This window comes from Drosophila suzukii, chromosome 3 (genome assembly GCF_043229965.1).
Source record: "Drosophila suzukii chromosome 3, CBGP_Dsuzu_IsoJpt1.0, whole genome shotgun sequence".
Taxonomy (NCBI): Eukaryota; Metazoa; Arthropoda; class Insecta; order Diptera; family Drosophilidae; genus Drosophila; species Drosophila suzukii.
In genome coordinates, this window is record NC_092082.1 from 78,134,850 (window position 1) to 78,152,100 (window position 17,251).

A 17,251-nucleotide genomic window follows, 5' to 3' on the forward strand; every position below is an offset into this window, starting at 1 on the left:
AAGATTTATGGCCCCAGCTGACAAAGGAAATGGCATTCTGGCTCAATTGTCGTTGCTGTTGTTGTGCACATCCATTTTGTTGCTGCAGCGGAAAGTTGCATAATTTTTATGGACACTCGTTAATAGATCATCGATTGAGATTACAGGGAATCGTTCGATTCTGGTTCGGTGCCACTGCGGTGGGTCCGGGGTCCCTTAAAATTCCCCTGAAATCGGGGGACATTTTGTGGACGTGATTTTGATTTCGATTGGGACGGTGGTGGTTAAAGTGCTGGTTCTATTTTTAGTTAGGGAAGGAAAAATATTTAGACTATACAAAAATAATTTGAATTTTTTTGTGTATAGCATCTGATACTATTAATTTGTTCACATCATAAATCAAATCATAAATTCATAACTTTTTAACTCTTACAAAAGCTAGCACCTATAATATTCAATGAGATTCAGGTAAATCCAACCAAATGTCTTACCTGAGAACCTCTTCATATGATCTCAGTTCGTATAACAAACTTCTTCACCTCTCTAACATCTGTCTAATCAGAAGATTATCTCACCTTTGCCAAATCCCATTCAAGGCGGCGAATATCGTTTACGATCTACGGTCACCCGAAATGTTCCAATTCGAATAAAGGTGAGATTCATTCCAGCGAGAGCACATAAATTAATGCCCAGAGCAGGGTCTAAAAACCGGCTGAGCGAAAAGATGATCGATCACCAGGTGAGCGAAAGAGAGGAGCCAGATAAATAGAGAGAGAGAGAGCAGAAGAATTAGAGACCAACAGAGAGAGGCAGAGCGCGCATACCTGTGCGGTGAGCAAGCAAACAACTTTGAGCATCAGGTGAAGATCACAGTGGTTTTCCAGACATTTTTGCTGACATTTCCAAAATGGGTTCACGCACACTCACCACTACACTTGTTCCTGGGGGTGATCCGTCACTTGTATCTATGAGTGATCCCTTCCAGGCTCATTTCTGTCATTTGCCCAACGGACATTGCGCTGTCATGACGTTTGCTTCTTTTTTCGGCTCTACGCGATCAGCTGATCATGATGGCCGCCAAAAGCAGGTTTTCAACCCAACCGAAACCGAAACCGAGCGTTATTAATCATAAGTCGAAAACGGAAAGAGAGGGTCCCGAAAACGAGTGAGTGAGTGAGTGGGAACGACAACAAATGCTTTTCAAATACACCCAAAATTTATGGCCTGAAGCCAAGCCGACGGCAAGCAGTCCGCGACATGCACAAAAGTCATTTATTTCGCGGACTCTGCTTTTTGACCTAGAAAATCAAAAATCGGTAGCCGCTGCGATTCGTATCTCCCAGATACAGATGCACACGCACTTCCGCTGCGGCCAAAGCCATAAATTATCAGCACTACATTTCCACATTTTGAAAACCAGGGGGGGAATGAGGTTCCTTTCGGGGCTTTAATTTCAAATCCCTAACTCGCTGAAAGTTCCGCAACCTTTAGACCCTTCATTTGTCCGCTGACCAACGCCTCGAACGGATCTTTGCAGCTTTTGCAGCCGTAGCCGTGATCTTGACCAAGATCGAGGCCAGTTTACCGCCGGCATTTCGCGATCTTCGCAGCGCGCTCTTATGTTTTTTTTTACTCTGCTCGTTTTCGTGTGCTTTTGCTGATCTGGAGCAAATTGGTTTTTGGCGGTTAATAAATTTTCAAATTAATTGACTAATTGCATACCTACAGCGAAGCGAACCGAATCGCCATAAAAGTGAAACGAAAAAGCAAAAGATACGGATGTTAATTCTGCGATAAGACGGGTTCCCTAATATTCGGAGTCATCGCGAGTAAATATCGCTTTAGTTACAACTCCCCATAGAGGTGGTCCCATTTACAATCTATCTGTTTTTTTCCAACTCGAACCATTCATTAACTGTGACTTAGTAAACAAACTACCATTTGAAAACTGTGTTCACTTTGAATCCGAGATACAAACGTTTTAATGACACAATGATATGGTAAATTACGCCACTGCAAATGGCATATTGTCTGCGGACTGCAATCACACCAGCTAAAAGGAGTTCAAAGTGTTTTGTGCTATTTGAAGAGTGCTTATTGACTTTAAAAATAAATATACGGTATTTGAACGTTTTTTAAAAGCTTACATTAGCTGTGAGGAAAAGATTTTAGTGTGTACTTTTTTTTGCTAAGCCATGGACAAACGGTGCTTTAAGGACCAGGATATGAAAGTATATATTCAAATGGATTTACATTTTTATAGGTACTAAATACCTGAAACTTGCTTATATATGGAATACAGTTATTGCTGATTATGTATATTTATTTGATCTAGTTCCAAGTTTTCATGTTCATATTTAGGGGTTTAATACCTCTGTGAATAATAGTTTTATCTATATCTTCCTTATTTTCCAAGTTTTAGTGCGAGTTAATGCACACACTTTGCCACCTCGTTCAGTCCTCCCCGAAGTGTTCATTACGGCAATGAAGCCGAAATTACTAATTCATTAATTGAAACCTGCCCGGTAACATTCAGTCCGGTTCTGATTCTGATTCTGACCAGGCCAGATGTCCATTGGCTCGCAGGCGACACATGCCAGGATGTCCTTGCCATTGCCACCCTCTTTTCGCCCTCTTCGTCCTTTTTGGCCTGCAGATGCTGCAAATGCCAACGGTAAAAACGAAAGTGCCCTGTTTTGCCATTTTATGAACTGTTTCTGCTCCGTTGGAGGGCGTACAACACTTACACTTGCCGCACACAAAGTGCTCCCCAGTTAATAATTTCGAAGTGTGTAAAATCAAATTGCCAGCACGTTGCGAATGCGGAGTGTCAGTCTACATGTGTACATATATATATGGCCTAATTTGCCAGTGATTTGAAGCTCATCAAGTTATTGGAAGAATTCTTCTTTGAGCTTTGGTTCTCGAATAATTTATGCATAAGCGTGATGCGACAGTTTTTTGACTTTCTTTTTCTCTTTTAGCATATGTGGAATTTTTGCACCCTGCACATTCTTTTATTTTCTATTTTTTTGGGTCTGCTGGGACGTACATTTGCCCGTATTGCAGGTGCTGTCGTTTGTTTGTCTGGACTCGGTCTCTTTCTCCTTTTCCATTTCTCCCTTTCTCTTCTGGCTGTTATTGTGTAATGTCTATGAATATGAATTATGGAAATTGCAGAGCCACAACGACAAGGACAACGACCAGCGAACAAGAGTCTGAGTATTCACAATAGTCACAGTCGCATTTGGCACCATTTTTTTGTAGCCCCTTTTTTTGTCATTCGTTTGCGAATTTTAAAACTCTCCTGGGGGGATTTTTTGTTGATTTTTGGGGGCGGTGTTTCCGAATATTTGCAGGCCATTTTTTCAGGTCGTTGGAACAGTGACCGAGTTTCGCTTTGTTTTCTGGGTTCGATCTATTTTAAAGGGGGCTTAACACGCTTTCATAAAAATTCTTTAACACTTTAAATATTAAATTCTAGTTTTAATAATATCTTGAGAAAACCAAAAAAGGACACAGTACCAACTTGTGTGCACTTCCCCCTAAATCGAAAAGTCCCCAGGCGAACCTGCTCCTATTAAAATCGCATAAATTCAATTAAAAACGAACACCGGCTCTGGTGATTTCGGAATTATACGAGCAAATAAAGAAAAGGAGCTCTCGGTCGCCCCCGACTGGCCACGCCTCCTGCGTCGGACATCCGCCGCTGACATTTACATTTAATGCTTGCAAATTTAACAAATAATATTCAATTAACAATTTGAATATGAATTTATTACAGGGGTGCCGGTGCCGGCCGACGGAGGCCGGACCGCGCGTCCAAAGTGGTAACAACTTCCACATCGCCAATCGACATGTGAGGGGAGGGTTTTAGCGGGAAGTAACGAGTTGGCCAAGTGGCCGACTTGTTTACCCTGCCAGCAGCAAGCACACAACGCGAAAAACAGACAAAAAACAACGAAAAACAAAAAAAGAGCGCAGAAAACAAAACAAAGCCAGGGAGAGGGAGAAAAAGTTATGTGAAAAAGGTGGGAAAATGCAAGCATTGTTAGCCTTTTGGCCAGGCTAAAAGGTAACGAAGCATGCAGCCACTGACGGACAAACGGACAAGCGGACAGCCATACGGACAAACGGACAGCCATACGGACATTCAGGTGGAGGAAGCCGCGCAGGAAGCGCAAGGAGCATGGCACAACTCCTGGCAGGCCGCACATTTCAATAATTATTAACTGCAACATGCTACATGCAACATGGCCACATGCAACCTGCAACACGCCGCACAGTAGCAACACACACACACTCACACTCAGTCAGTAACTAGGGGGACCCGCAATTATCAAAACTTGTCCAAATTGACATTTTTCCCCCCCTTACAGCCAGGTGGACACACATGGAGATGGGGGCGTCAGCCCGTTGGCCATTGCATTTTGGCACGTTGCGGATTTTGAAATGCAAACACGGCATTTAATTCTATTAAGGCCGCTATTTAATTATCTCTTGCGGGTACGGACCGAAAACGCAGCTTTCAATGTCAGTGAAGCCGGAAGAGAGTGGTTCCTCTGGCTGGCTCGAAGACCCCTCCCCCAAAAGTGCCCCTTAAGTGCTGGCCATAATCCACAGCCGGGAGCAGCGGGCTTATCGGAGCTTATCTGCGAGTGCCAAAAGTGATGCCACACGGAGAAAATTGCAATTGGGTTTATCTCTAACTGATCGTAATTGTATCTCAAATTGATTTTTAAAAAATGTGTCTAAAGTTTAACATGGGATTATATTTATTGTTTATTTTAAGATCAGGATGTTCTTACTTAATTAAGAAAGTTTCCATTTGATTAGAGGCTTGTAAATGTTAGTGGTATTTTGAATAAGTTTATAATAGTGCTTTATAGCTTCAGTCTTTTTAATGACTCCACCCTAAGAAGTTAACTACTTTTCTCTCCGTGCACGGTTCGTGGATCTTGAATCTGGGATAGCTGATCGCAGATCCCCAAGTAGCTGCCCACTTGTTGCGCCTGTGCCAACATTTAGCTACCGATTTGCACGAGATTATCAATTGAATATAAATAATAAGTGGGAGCGAAGTGGCTGACTACGGAGCATCTGGGTGGCTCAACATCGCTGATGGCCCCGCAATTTTTCGCCTCAATGCACCGCCAACAATGTATGTAATTTGAGTGGCCTGCCCCGCGCAAAAACAAAAAAAAAAGAAGCTCAAGACCCGCGCTGATCAGAGGGAGTCCTCCCATCCCCGAGTCCCCGGCATTTCCCTTGTTCACGTGTGTAATTGGATTTTAAGAAGTAGCTGCGCGAGACAAGACTGATTGATAACCTCGCATCAAAAGGTCCCAAACAACAGGCTGAAATAAACGCCTTCAGTGGCTTTGGGGCTTTGATGTTCGCGTTCGGCAGCGAATATCGTAAGCGGTTTTTGTTTAGACGAATAAGTTGTACACTCAAATCAGGGGGTAATACAAAAAATATATAGCAAAAAAATGTTCAGTCTTATATAACCAGTTTGCAAAAAATACTAGTTTATATATATTTAGGAAAGGGTTTTTAAACCAAGTTTTAAAACTGCCTTGAAAAACTTTTTTTTTGACTTAAGATATTTATACATTACAAATTTTTGAATCTCTAAAACTTCTAGGAATCTGATTACACAAATTTTTACCGCTAAATTTCTTCAATGTTTCTATATTTTGTAAAAATATTATAACAGAATTTTGAATGAAAAGAGTATGCAAATACTATAAAGGTTTTTTCAACTGTGTCTGAAATCCATAATTAAACAAAAAAATATGTTTTAATATTCATATTTTTATCTAAAAAACTGTTAATTAAGTGAATTTACACCCAAAGTGCAGGGTATGTGGGGAGAACACGCAATGGGGCTGCTCGATCGGCAGCGGGAACAAAAGCTGATAGCACGAGGTACGATAGGGAAAAGGGAGCCGCTCGAACGAGGCGTTCAACCGGGCCCAGATCTGGATACCCCCACTCCCCCGTTAACCCATTCCACCGTGCGTGCTGGCCGCGTTTGTTGGCCAATTGAATTGCCATGTTTAATATTAATTGCCAGCGGAGCAGGCGGCTCGAACATGGCCAAGCTCTTTCGGCTGGAGCGTAATCATGGGACAGTGAATCAATCATTTCCACACGCGGCCCCCAGGTTTTCCCGGCCCACCCACAGCCCCGCCCCCTGGGTTCATAAATTTAGCCCACCTAAAAAAGTGTGTATGCTAGGGTATTTTAGCCACCGTCACCGCTAAATCATATGTTAGTAGACTAACTGCTCTATACTCTATGTTCTAAACTCTATACTCTATTTTTCGAAAACTTAAGAGCGAATAATGTAATGAAATAAAAGTGGAAATTTTCTTACCCATGTCTGTTGATATGCCGCCGTATTGTGTTAAATCAGATCTTATCTTACCTGAAAATGCAAGCAAAGCGGAGAGAAGAAAACGTTTAAAAAATGTGGAATCAAAATTGTTTGCTCTCGAGAGCAGATCTTGAGATGCAGATGGATGTTGTTTGGAAAATGGGGGTACGTGGGGATCTGGGGGGCAACTAGGGGTTAAGCAGCCGCACGTGGTGCGAAGCTGGTTAAGATTGGCTAACCAAAGCTTTGTTGTTGTCGGTTGGATAATGGATATGGCATAGAAAAAGATGAAAAGGTGCACAAAAATAAGTGATAATTGAGAGTGATCATGGGAGTAGAGATTATTTAACAAATAACGATTTGTAAAAGAGTAATTAAAATATTAAATAACAATATATTTTGCATAATATCCAGAACAAATGTATAATGCATGATGTTCTATGGGCAAGCTATAATCAAGATAATTATGGGTGTTTTATAACTACAAGTTAAACTTATTATTCGAAGTCTAAAGATCTAATTTTAGTAATGAAGGCGATTGATCACTGATAAGCTGCCCTCCCGCATTAATTAAAGACATATTATAGTGATTTTTCCATCAGACGTAATCCATTTGTAATAACTTGAGTTCTAAACCACTCAGAATACACCCCATAGCTCTTGATAACTCGTCGGGCACTATGAGAGTCGTTCAAAGTTTGAACTGGGTCTATCAATCCCATTTAGACTGATTCATGGACACCGTACTATCGGCTCTTTCTATCGCATTTGCTGGATGTCTCGCCTTTTTTCACGATATTTAGCGTCGCCTCAGCTTTGTTTATGCCATGAAAGTGCAAAATGTAAACAATCCGAAATGCCAACGCCTCGAAAAGTGGGCGATCGGGGGGCTGGCGAGGGGGCGTCGGCAGCTTGCCGTGGAAAAGGTAAAAGTATAAAAATATGATTTAATGGCAGCGATAAAACACGTGTGTATTTAAATATGCGCGCCTGGCGCCTGAGTAAACGTAATTTCCAGCTCACAGACACAGGGAAAAGCGAGTGCCGCACACAGATACTGATACTATGTGGCCATCCAGACGCAAAGAAACAACAAAGAAAATATTAAATTAAAAAGACCAAGAAAACGGCCAAAAACTATGAGGGGCAAAGGGTTTTAAATTTGACAAACGCTTGGTTCTTCTCTCTGTGTGTTTTTTTCTGTCTGTAAATGAAAATGAAAATTATGAAAGACAGAAAAAAAGAGGAAAAGAGGGCCAGCCACTTTAGACAAATTCAAACAAATGGCTGGGAAAAGGGGGGATGGATGCTGAATTCTGTTTACATGCGACGCGACTTGTAAAAATTAAACATTTAGTTTGCGGTCTTGCCCCTTGGAAAACTCAACCCTCGCCCCCTTGTGATTTTTCACACCTTTTCCGCGGGGGGAAATGATTTTTATGACTCTTTAAGGCGGCGCACGCTTCGTTCTTGTGGGAGGATTAGCCGCCAGTCGCATAAATGAGAGAGAGAGGAAAAGGCAGTTGGAAAATCTCTGGAATGAGAGCATTTTCCGGCTGCAGCTTGCGGCGTCTTTGGCCTTTTATTGCCCCATCAAAGGGGCTGATATAAATCTTAATTGCCGACCCAAATAAATAGACGCCGAAAGCATGTGGCATACGGAACTTTGAGCAGAGCATCAAGTCAACAGAATGCAACTTGAGTGCCAGAGAGATTCACTTTCGAGTGGAAAACTCGTTAGCTATTTAGCATAAACACTTTCCCAGTTTTGACCAGCAAACTGATAACAACTGAGCTGGAGAACTTGCAGCCAGACAAAGTCATTAAGGAAACATTAAATTGACATTAATGTGGTGCCCAGAAGAGGAGGCGAAGGATCCTAAAAGTTCTGACCAAAGTTCTCGCTCAGATAAATCAAAATAGTAATCTATAAATTATAGTGTACAAGCAAATGTTTGGAGAATGCGGCGAACAAATCGATGACCCAACAACGAAAAAATATATATTCCGAGCTGCTATAACAGTTACCCACATTTTGGTCAAGGCAGATCTCGTAAATCATGGAGAGCTGGCAAAACAGGCTCTTGAGAGAAGGTACCGACGAATACGAAATGCCCTAATTTTGTATCAAAGAGTGGGTAGTGCAAACTTGTTTAAAAAGATGGGGGTTTTCCTAAAAAAAACATGGAATAATACGTTAAACTCTTCATTCATATACCATAGGAATTCTTTTTAATTTTGAATGGCGTAGAGACGCGAAAGAAATATTTATGCCTAATGATCTTCAGGCTTGTGAACATGTGGTATGTGTACAGTGAAAAAAATATATGTTCTTTTCTTTTAAAAATAAAATTAATTAAAATGTTGGCCATTATAATATTATACTTATGTATTGGGTATTAGTTGTGGATGCTTAACAACATAGTTATGTTTAGTTAGGATTACTAAAATTGTTGTTTAACATAAATATCTTACTGTGCAGATCTATTGGCAGAACCACCTGAAGCCACTCGACTGGACAATTGTGAACCCATTAATCTTTGTCTTTTTAGTCTTGGAGATTTCTATCTTAATTGAAGCTCATTATAATATGCGTTTCCTACGATGCGGCGTGTTTGTTTGCTGGTAGCCCAACTTCTGTTACACAACCCGAAGACAAGCGATATTCAAACGAGATGGAGATGGAGATGGGGGTCTAGAGACTAGTGGGCAGCTTTTGCACTCGGAGAACTTGGACTTGGATCTGTGGGGTTCGTGGGGATCAGATCGCAATCAGGCCGTCCGATCCCAATATATATAAAATCCCGGCAAGAGGCCACCACTAATGAATTATTAATAATAAATAAATCATTATTAAAATCAAAATAATACGCAAATATGCATATTATCGGAAACAACATGGTATTGTGTGAGTGTGTATGGGTTTCTTTTCATGTTTACGCCACTTTCTCATACAGACACACAAGTGGTTATAATGAATGATTTGTTGTTTTATAATAAACACGCCGAGCAGCGATGTTGGCGTCTTCCAAGTGGCGATATGGCTATGACGTAGCCACCAAAGGGTTAAGGGGAGGAGGTGTTCCTGTGTTTTGGTCACTAACGTCTGCTATACGTTCTCATACTCCCTCGTATATTGTATATCCCTGTATTCACGACCCTTGTCCCTTTTGGCATGGCTGCACTCTACCCATCTCTTTTTCACCCCCTTGCATGTGTGCCTTTTGGCCGGGCCGTGTTGTTGTTTTTATTAGGTATCAAAAACACCTTAAAACATGATTTTGCAACTGCCAAGAGAAGACGTCCGCACAGTGGGCCCACAAATATGAATACTAACTGCTTGTTCACATGGCATTTGTATGTTAAAGAGATGATCGATAACGCCAAACCGCCAATGTCACAATGAGGAAGAAACGCGCAGTACATATATACTCTAATAATTATTTCTTATCTGCGATCGGTTCCATATATTATGGTTATTAAATGTGAAAAATACAACACCTAATCATTTTTTATTGGGGGCATTTAGGGGAGAACTATGAATGGCAAATGGTGATTATTCTATTCGGAATTGATGCTTTGGAATATAGTTGTTTTTAACAGCTTGGCGCCACCCATTTTCTGCTATTAACCTTAACATTTAAATTATAATATTGAATTATGTTCTTCGATTGAATTTAATTGGATTCAATTATAGTAAATTTAATTCTATAAAATGTGTCATATCTTTTTTAAAAAGTCTGAATCATATAAATTCTTTTCAACGTTCTAAAAATTTTATTAGTATCGAATAATTTTTCTTTTCATGTTCCTCAATCCATATCTTTAAGATTTCGTAGTCTTTTAAGTTTGTAAAATGCTTTATTTATTTTACATACAAGAAATTTAAAAACAAACTTGTTTGAACTGTATTTTTTGTATGATTTTTATTTTTTGAACCCAAAATCTTAGCTTTAGCCCATTGCAACTACGCGGGCCTCGAAAAATACGAGAGAAAAGCCCAAATTGCTCCTCGCCCTGCAGCTCCTCGATGTTGTTGTTCTGCTCCTGTTGTTGTTGTTGTTGGGCCATGTGTCTGGGCCACTTTGTGTTGTCGTCGTTGGCGACGTCGACGTCTTGCAACTTTGGCCTCCTCGACCGGCCGCCGCAGTCGCAGTCCGAGTCCAACGACTTGAGGACCGCCAAGGTGCTTATTAAATTCCTTATTTAAAAATACATTAAAAAAATGCAAGAAGCTGCCCCAGAACCCGAAAACCAATCCCCAAAATAAAAGAAGCGATCCCCGGGAAGGGAGACTCTCGAAAGGCATCTCCCTAGCATCCGCCACAGAAATTGCGATGCTCACAGGCGCTTTGATTTGTTTTTGATTTTCAGATTTTGCATTCTGCACTCCGCTCCTCGGGAAAAAATGATTAAAAGCGCGCGTTGAAAGGTTTTCCTGTGTGTGCGTTCGCTTGCACTTCGCCATTTACATAATCAGCGGCATCATCGACGCACTTCCTTTGGCAATTAATTGCATGTTGCAGTGGCAACTGTTGCCCGACATTTGAACTGCAGAATTTTGGAATATTTTACAGCCCACAAGGCCCATTAACCTTGGGAGTATATGACGTGCCCTCCTCGACTCTACGTGTTCGCTACAATTGCAGGTAGATGATGTTGGCCAGGATACAAGGCATCCCGATAATTACGTCACAGCGTGAGAGTTCTTTGCTCGGAAAATGCGGCAAATATGAATTATGATTGCCCGATACGTGTCAATTGACCGTCCGGCCTGCTATTCTCAAGGTCATTGTGGAACAAAAAAAATTACAAGCCGCAACAAAATCTATCTTTCAGGGTGAACTATATTTACACAGAGAAAAAGGAAGAGCACTATAGAGTATTTTTGCAGTTTTCCTAACCAATTATAATAATAAAATATAGTTTTTAAGAAATGGTAACCGCTTTTAATACCCTTATTTTAAGCGTCTAAAAGAAGCTAATAATTACAGTGGTAAAACAATATTTCAAAATTATATATTTTTCATTTAATTGGTCTTTTGATGCATAAAAAATTTGTTAATTTATATATGACTACCATTTTGGTTTAACTCGACCATTCGCGTTCTTTTTGTATTTTTTCCTTATTATATAAAAAATAACAATAATAGCTTACAATTTTTTTGATTTTTTAAATATATGCAAAACTAAATCGACTTGTGAGTTATTTTTTCCCCTGGTCAAAATTAGGCGGCCGACAAATTTGGGACAGCCGGACGGCAGAACTCAGCCATAAACCACTTCGCCGACGTGAACCTCACACACCGGCCCGGGCAAATAAAGCAAATTTACGAATTTATGTTGAAATTTATCGATAATGACTTAAAAGCCTTCAGGACAATGATTTAATGCTCCTCGCCCGCCGATCGCCGTGTTCGCACATACAACACACAACGGGCCCAAGAACTACATATAGCAACGCCAACTCCAAGCTCCAAACTCAGATCTCCAAAGGCCAGAAAACTCTGATGTGGGTTTTTCAAATGTGAAGCCATGTTTAGATACGATAAAATTGAATTTGGTTTGCATTTCGGGCCGCGGATCAGCGGCAAATGATCGATGATCGCTGGAAGTGTGCGCCGATTTATTTATGACTTGATTTTCTCTAGCGATCAGCCGATTTAATCAGTTCGCTCAGAGCAAATCGCTTAAAATTAAATTATATTCGCATTATATGTTTGGGTTAAATCAAATCAGCGATAGCAGTTGACAAATGGCAATCAAGCGGATTTAAGTTCAGCCAGATGGAGATAAGACCTAAATAAAATATGTATTTATATTTGAAATCATGTAGATCCTAATCACAAATTCCCAGGTTTCAAGTTCATAAAATTCAACTTGGTCTGAATATCGTAACTCTCTACGAGATGTATTTTCTTATAAGAAACACATTCAAAAGGTAAGTTCAGGTAATCTGGTTCGACCATCTTCAGGTAAGAAAAATGTATTAGAATTTCTTAAAGGAAATATTCCACTTGAGATGTTATAACTCTGAGAGATAGTCCGACAAACTGAAAAGTGTTATACGAGACACCCTGTATGGAGGGTTTTTGGCAATGGTTTTTTCCCTTTTTTGGCCTGGCCAATTCATCACCGACACTTCAAACTGGGCTGGCACAGCGCATAAATTTCATTACGCTGATCATCTTGCAGAACCGATCGATCGATTGGAGGGGAAAACCTGTAGCAGGGCTCTCGAATTTAGTTCAACTTTAATTGTTTTTTAACCAGCTCTTCGCGTTGGCTATAAGTGAAATTTGATTGATTTTTGAAGGGTATTTTTCATAAGCTTTTCGCCTTACACATGGGAAAAATGCTAGCAAATTGTTTTAAATATATTAAGAGTTATTGTGTAATGTAAAATTATTCACAAGACAAAAATATATAACAGGGGAATTTAAAGTGCATAGATACAAATATCAATTTATCTAAAATTATTTTGTAAAGAAACATTGATCAGAAGGTGAAAGCATAAGGCGGGTAAATCAAAAATACATAAATATCAAAAAATCAAGCATCATAATCCCTATTTTTATTTGAAATAAAATCTGATAGCCGCATGTTTCCTCCTATTTTCCTCAGTGCCAACTTGAGTGCAATTTATGTTCGATCTTCGAGCACCTAGACCTCCTTCGGCTGACCTACTCTTGGCATTGTTCTTGGCCAAAACGGCAATCTCGGAGGCAAGCCGTTCGCCTCGCTCGGCTGGTGGCTTAGACCCGTGGAAAAGTCAGGGCGGCGAGGTGCTGAACGTAATTACATAATGGCGTAGTTAACCGATATAAGCGCGACTTCTGCGCGCAGTGTGTGTCCTGAAAGGATTCCTGCCCCTTCCGCCAACTCCTGTGGCTGCCTTCTGCTATTTCTGCCCCTTCTGTTGCTATTTTGCAGCTCTTTCAGCCGCATGCCATAATTCAACTTCATGCTGCTCGTTGCCGCTCTCTTGTTGCACAAATTGCAGCTCACTTGGGCTGCCAGCGCTGCAACAATTACCGCCGAGCATCATTAAAAGCAAAGGTGACAAAAATTAGTAAACAAAGTGTTGAAAATTATGAGGCAGTCGGAGCGCTGCAAGGTGTCGCAAGTGCGGAGGAGCAGGTGGAATCGGTGGTTCTGAGCGGGTTTCTTTGCTTATTTTTTCTTATTTATGGCTCTGAGCTAGCTTAAAGTGATTAAGTCGCTCAGATTGCCTGCCTGCTAATAAACTATCGCCAGATTGGCAGCCTAAAATGGGAGGTTTTTTAATAGAATAAGTGGAAATCAATTTTCAGTTCATTCAAAGCCATTTAGCCAAAAGGAATTTCGAGTGAATTTCAAGTGAAACATGTTTTGGTGTGCGAATCTGGAAATTTTCCTTCTCACTGGTAGCATTTTAACATTAATTTATTTAGGAACAAGTTTTTTATGCTTCATGCCAAATAAATTTTGTTATATTTATGTATGCCTTACATTCACTTGTTAAAAATCTTGTTAGCACTTCATAAATTAAAGTATAGGTATACTAAAATGATACTGCTTTTTAAGATCAATTAATTACTAGAAATATTTATTAACTCATGAAAACATATCAAAGTTTGACCAATTATTTAATAAAAATTCTTTTATCAAAGCTATTTTATCAACATGAAAATTTATTTTGGTTACATTTTTTTTGGAAGATCTTTTTGCTAATTATTTTTAATTAAAAAAAATGTTTACATTTTTAGTTTAAATCTTTTGTTTATGACAAATTTAGGTAAAATATAAATTGTACATTTTTTAAATATCTACTTTGAAGTATTTTCGTTTTAAAAATTAAGTGCCTCTTGATAGCCAATAAGATGTACACATTTCTCAACAAGGTCTGTTTTTCTGCGGCTCTATTTATTTTCCTTGGTTACATACATTAATGGTCGCCGATTATCTGTTTTTCCTACGATCGATTTGAGCTCTTCATTATTTTGCCATTACATGTTGACTTTGTCTGTTAATCGGAGCAGAGACGACAATTAGTCACAGGATGACTTTTGCTGCAATCTGTTGAGCCTGATAACAACTGGGAAAACAACAAAGCTTTGGGTGCTCTAACAACTAATTGGGATGGGGGAGGGGGGCTCTTAGGAGGACTTTAAGTGGACTTGTGCTACAGTGGACACTCACTTTTGGTCGGATCTTCAGGACACTCACCTGCGATAGCCATCCAGGGGTAGAATGTGTGATTGCTGGCCTGGTGTAAACTGCTGGCGGCCGCCGTTTGGGCGGCAGCGGCGCCCGAGATGGTGCAGTTGGCATTCCAGGCGGTACCCGCTCCGGCCACGCCCACGCCGCTCTGTACGCCCCCGGCGTTGTTGTTGCCGCCGCCGCTGACGCTCACATTGCCGCCGGCACTGCCGCCGCGATGGCTAACGGGACTGCCGCCCGACGTGTCCAAGTAGCCGCCCACTCGGGAATCTGGGGTGCAGGCGGAGGGTCGAACGGGCATGCCGCCCGCCGGATTGTTCTGTCCATTTGCATTGGCTGTATTGCCGCCGTTGGCGTTTCCCGTGGCACCTGTACCGCCCGCACCGCCCCCGCCGCCACCTCCTCCGCCTCCACCACCATTCGAACCGCCCGTGTTCCAAATGTCCTTGTAGCCATTGACCGCATCCGCTTTGATGTTCAGGCAATCCTGTTTGTAGGCCCCTGCCCCATCGCCGTAGATCTTGTTGCAGGCTGCCGTAATGCTGGCATCGTAGGGCGAATCCTGGGTGGTGCGCTGCAGATGGTGGTTGGCATAGGGACTCATGCCCAGCGAGAGGGGGAATCCCCGGTAGGCCGCCGCCGCTGCACTGGCCGTCTGATCGTGGTGGCCGCCGCTGCCCATCGCCATTCCGGTGGCCTGGTGCGGATGGCCATAAAAGCCGGAGGCCTGCTCAAAGTACGAGTTCATTGCGCTGCTGGCGGTGAGAATCTTGGCGGTGCTCCGTCTGAGACGGGCTAAAAGTCGTTGGGGGCTTGACCGATTTCACAGGGATTTGGGTCCGGGGATCTCAGATTTTTGGCGGATTTTTCAAGACTCTCCTCAGCTATCTCTGGTGTTCATTGGCCTTCCTTTGGATTTTTTAAAATAATTTTTAAACTCTTGGTAAGACTTTCCAATTTGTAATAATTATAAACTCTTGGTAAGATTTTACAAATTTTTTTTAAGCTTGTAAATATTTTTTTCTACTCCAAGTCTTTTTTTTTTAATTTTGTTTTTTATGTGTCTTTTATTTTTTAAAGATTTTCTTCCTGTTAATTTTTTCTGGAACTCCTTAAATATTTCTAAAATATTTTTCACAAGCGGTTTGATTTTTGTTTGGTAAATATTTTTTTTTAAAGTTAATTTTAATTATTGCACTTTCCACTCGAGGCCTTTAATTTAATTTAAGCACTAATGTTTATTGAACATTAACTCGCATAAATAATTTTAAATATTTTTCCACAATTGTTTTTTGGGTTTCACAAGTGTTTTCGTATACTTTGTTGCGTTTTGGTTTGGATTTTATTTAGCCAATTGCACTTTGCTCTTAATTGAATTCGAATTTGAATTTGAATACTTGTTTTGCGCTTTTGCCTTGGCACTATCAAAGGCTCGTAAGCGTTACGGTTATTAGTATTATTATTGTTATTGCGATTATTATTATTATTTTTATGATTTTAACGATTTGAACGATTATTAGCCTTAGTGCTGACCGAACGGGCGCGAATGTGGCTGGTGACGAATTTCCTCGAATCGGAAAGCCAATTTTAGTGGAAAGCGACTTTTCCGCGCGGCATTCACGGGCGGACGACGCGTGGGCGAGCGGTAAAAGCGCTGAGGGCCAATAATAACAATAATGCCGCTGATAATGTGGATAATAAAACAAAGCGCGCGCCTGTTATCCAAACCGTTGCCATCGAACGAATGTGCCACCAAATCGCAGTTGCCAGTGTTTTGACTTTGCTCCGCCGAACCACTCGGCCCGCAAACCACTCGACTCGGCCCAAAACGAGTGGAAATGAATGCTCTAGCCAAAACAGAAAGCCGGAGAGTGCTCAAACCAGCCAGCTCGAATGAACTCTTGGCGATGCGATGCGATGAATTCATTCTCAGTCATCGCTCAGCCTTCGAACTTGTTTGAGCGCTCTGGCGCTCTCCGCTTTTCCCGGGGTGGGCGCCTCTCGTTCATCATTCGCGCGCAAGGAAAATGCGCTCGCCGCGGGAAATTCATCATGGAGGAGGGCTGATTTTCCTATCGGCCAACTACTCACTCAACTGAGTGGCGAAAAACGCTCCGTGGATGGCCAGCCAGTTGCTAGTTGCACGCCAAGCGCTGCACATCTCGCATTGAGTCGGTTTCACCGCACTTATGGATATGCCTTATTTCTGACATTCTGCTAGTACCAGACCCACGAAATTTATTTATTCCAAACATCACTATTTATTGATTTAAAAAAAAATTTAAATGTAAAATTTCTAAATCAAGTTATTTTATAAAAAAATATTCAGCATTGAACCATTTTTAGTACAGCACTTGTTAAATTAAGGCGCTTCAACGAATTTCTGTTAATAGATTTGTTGTTTATTAGCAGAGAGAAAATTACAAAAATGATTTTATGAAAAATACAGCTAATACATTTTTTATTTTTAGTTAAAAGATATTTCTAAAAGAATATTAAATAATAATGAAAATAGGAACGGACCATGCTAAAAGAGATATACAACAAAGTTACACCATGAAATTTGCTACAAATATTTTCTATATTCTCCGCTGGTAAAACACTAAAGGTATTTGTGAAAAACGGAGTTTTTTTTAGGAATCGGAAATGAAAATACTTGTAAATGTAAAGAATAATAACGGATGCTCT

The 17,251-nt window shown here is 40.8% G+C and overlaps 1 protein-coding gene across 4 annotated transcripts in view; it reads right to left on the bottom strand.

The window, feature by feature from the left end:
• Positions 1-16,318, bottom strand: part of Ubx (Ultrabithorax) — a 79,379-nt gene extending 63,061 nt beyond the window's left edge. For 2 of the 4 annotated variants that reach the window (XM_036817883.3, XM_036817881.3), the window contains exon 1: positions 14,570-16,318. In XM_036817883.3, the coding sequence (XP_036673778.1) occupies positions 14,570-15,311 (742 nt within the window). In that variant the 5' untranslated portion in view covers positions 15,312-16,318. Of the gene's footprint in view, positions 1-6,361; positions 6,413-14,542 lie in introns of all 4 variants that reach the window. The other 2 variants (XM_036817880.3, XM_036817879.3) reach the window with 2 other exon arrangements.
• Between the last annotated feature and the right edge of the window lie 933 nt (positions 16,319-17,251).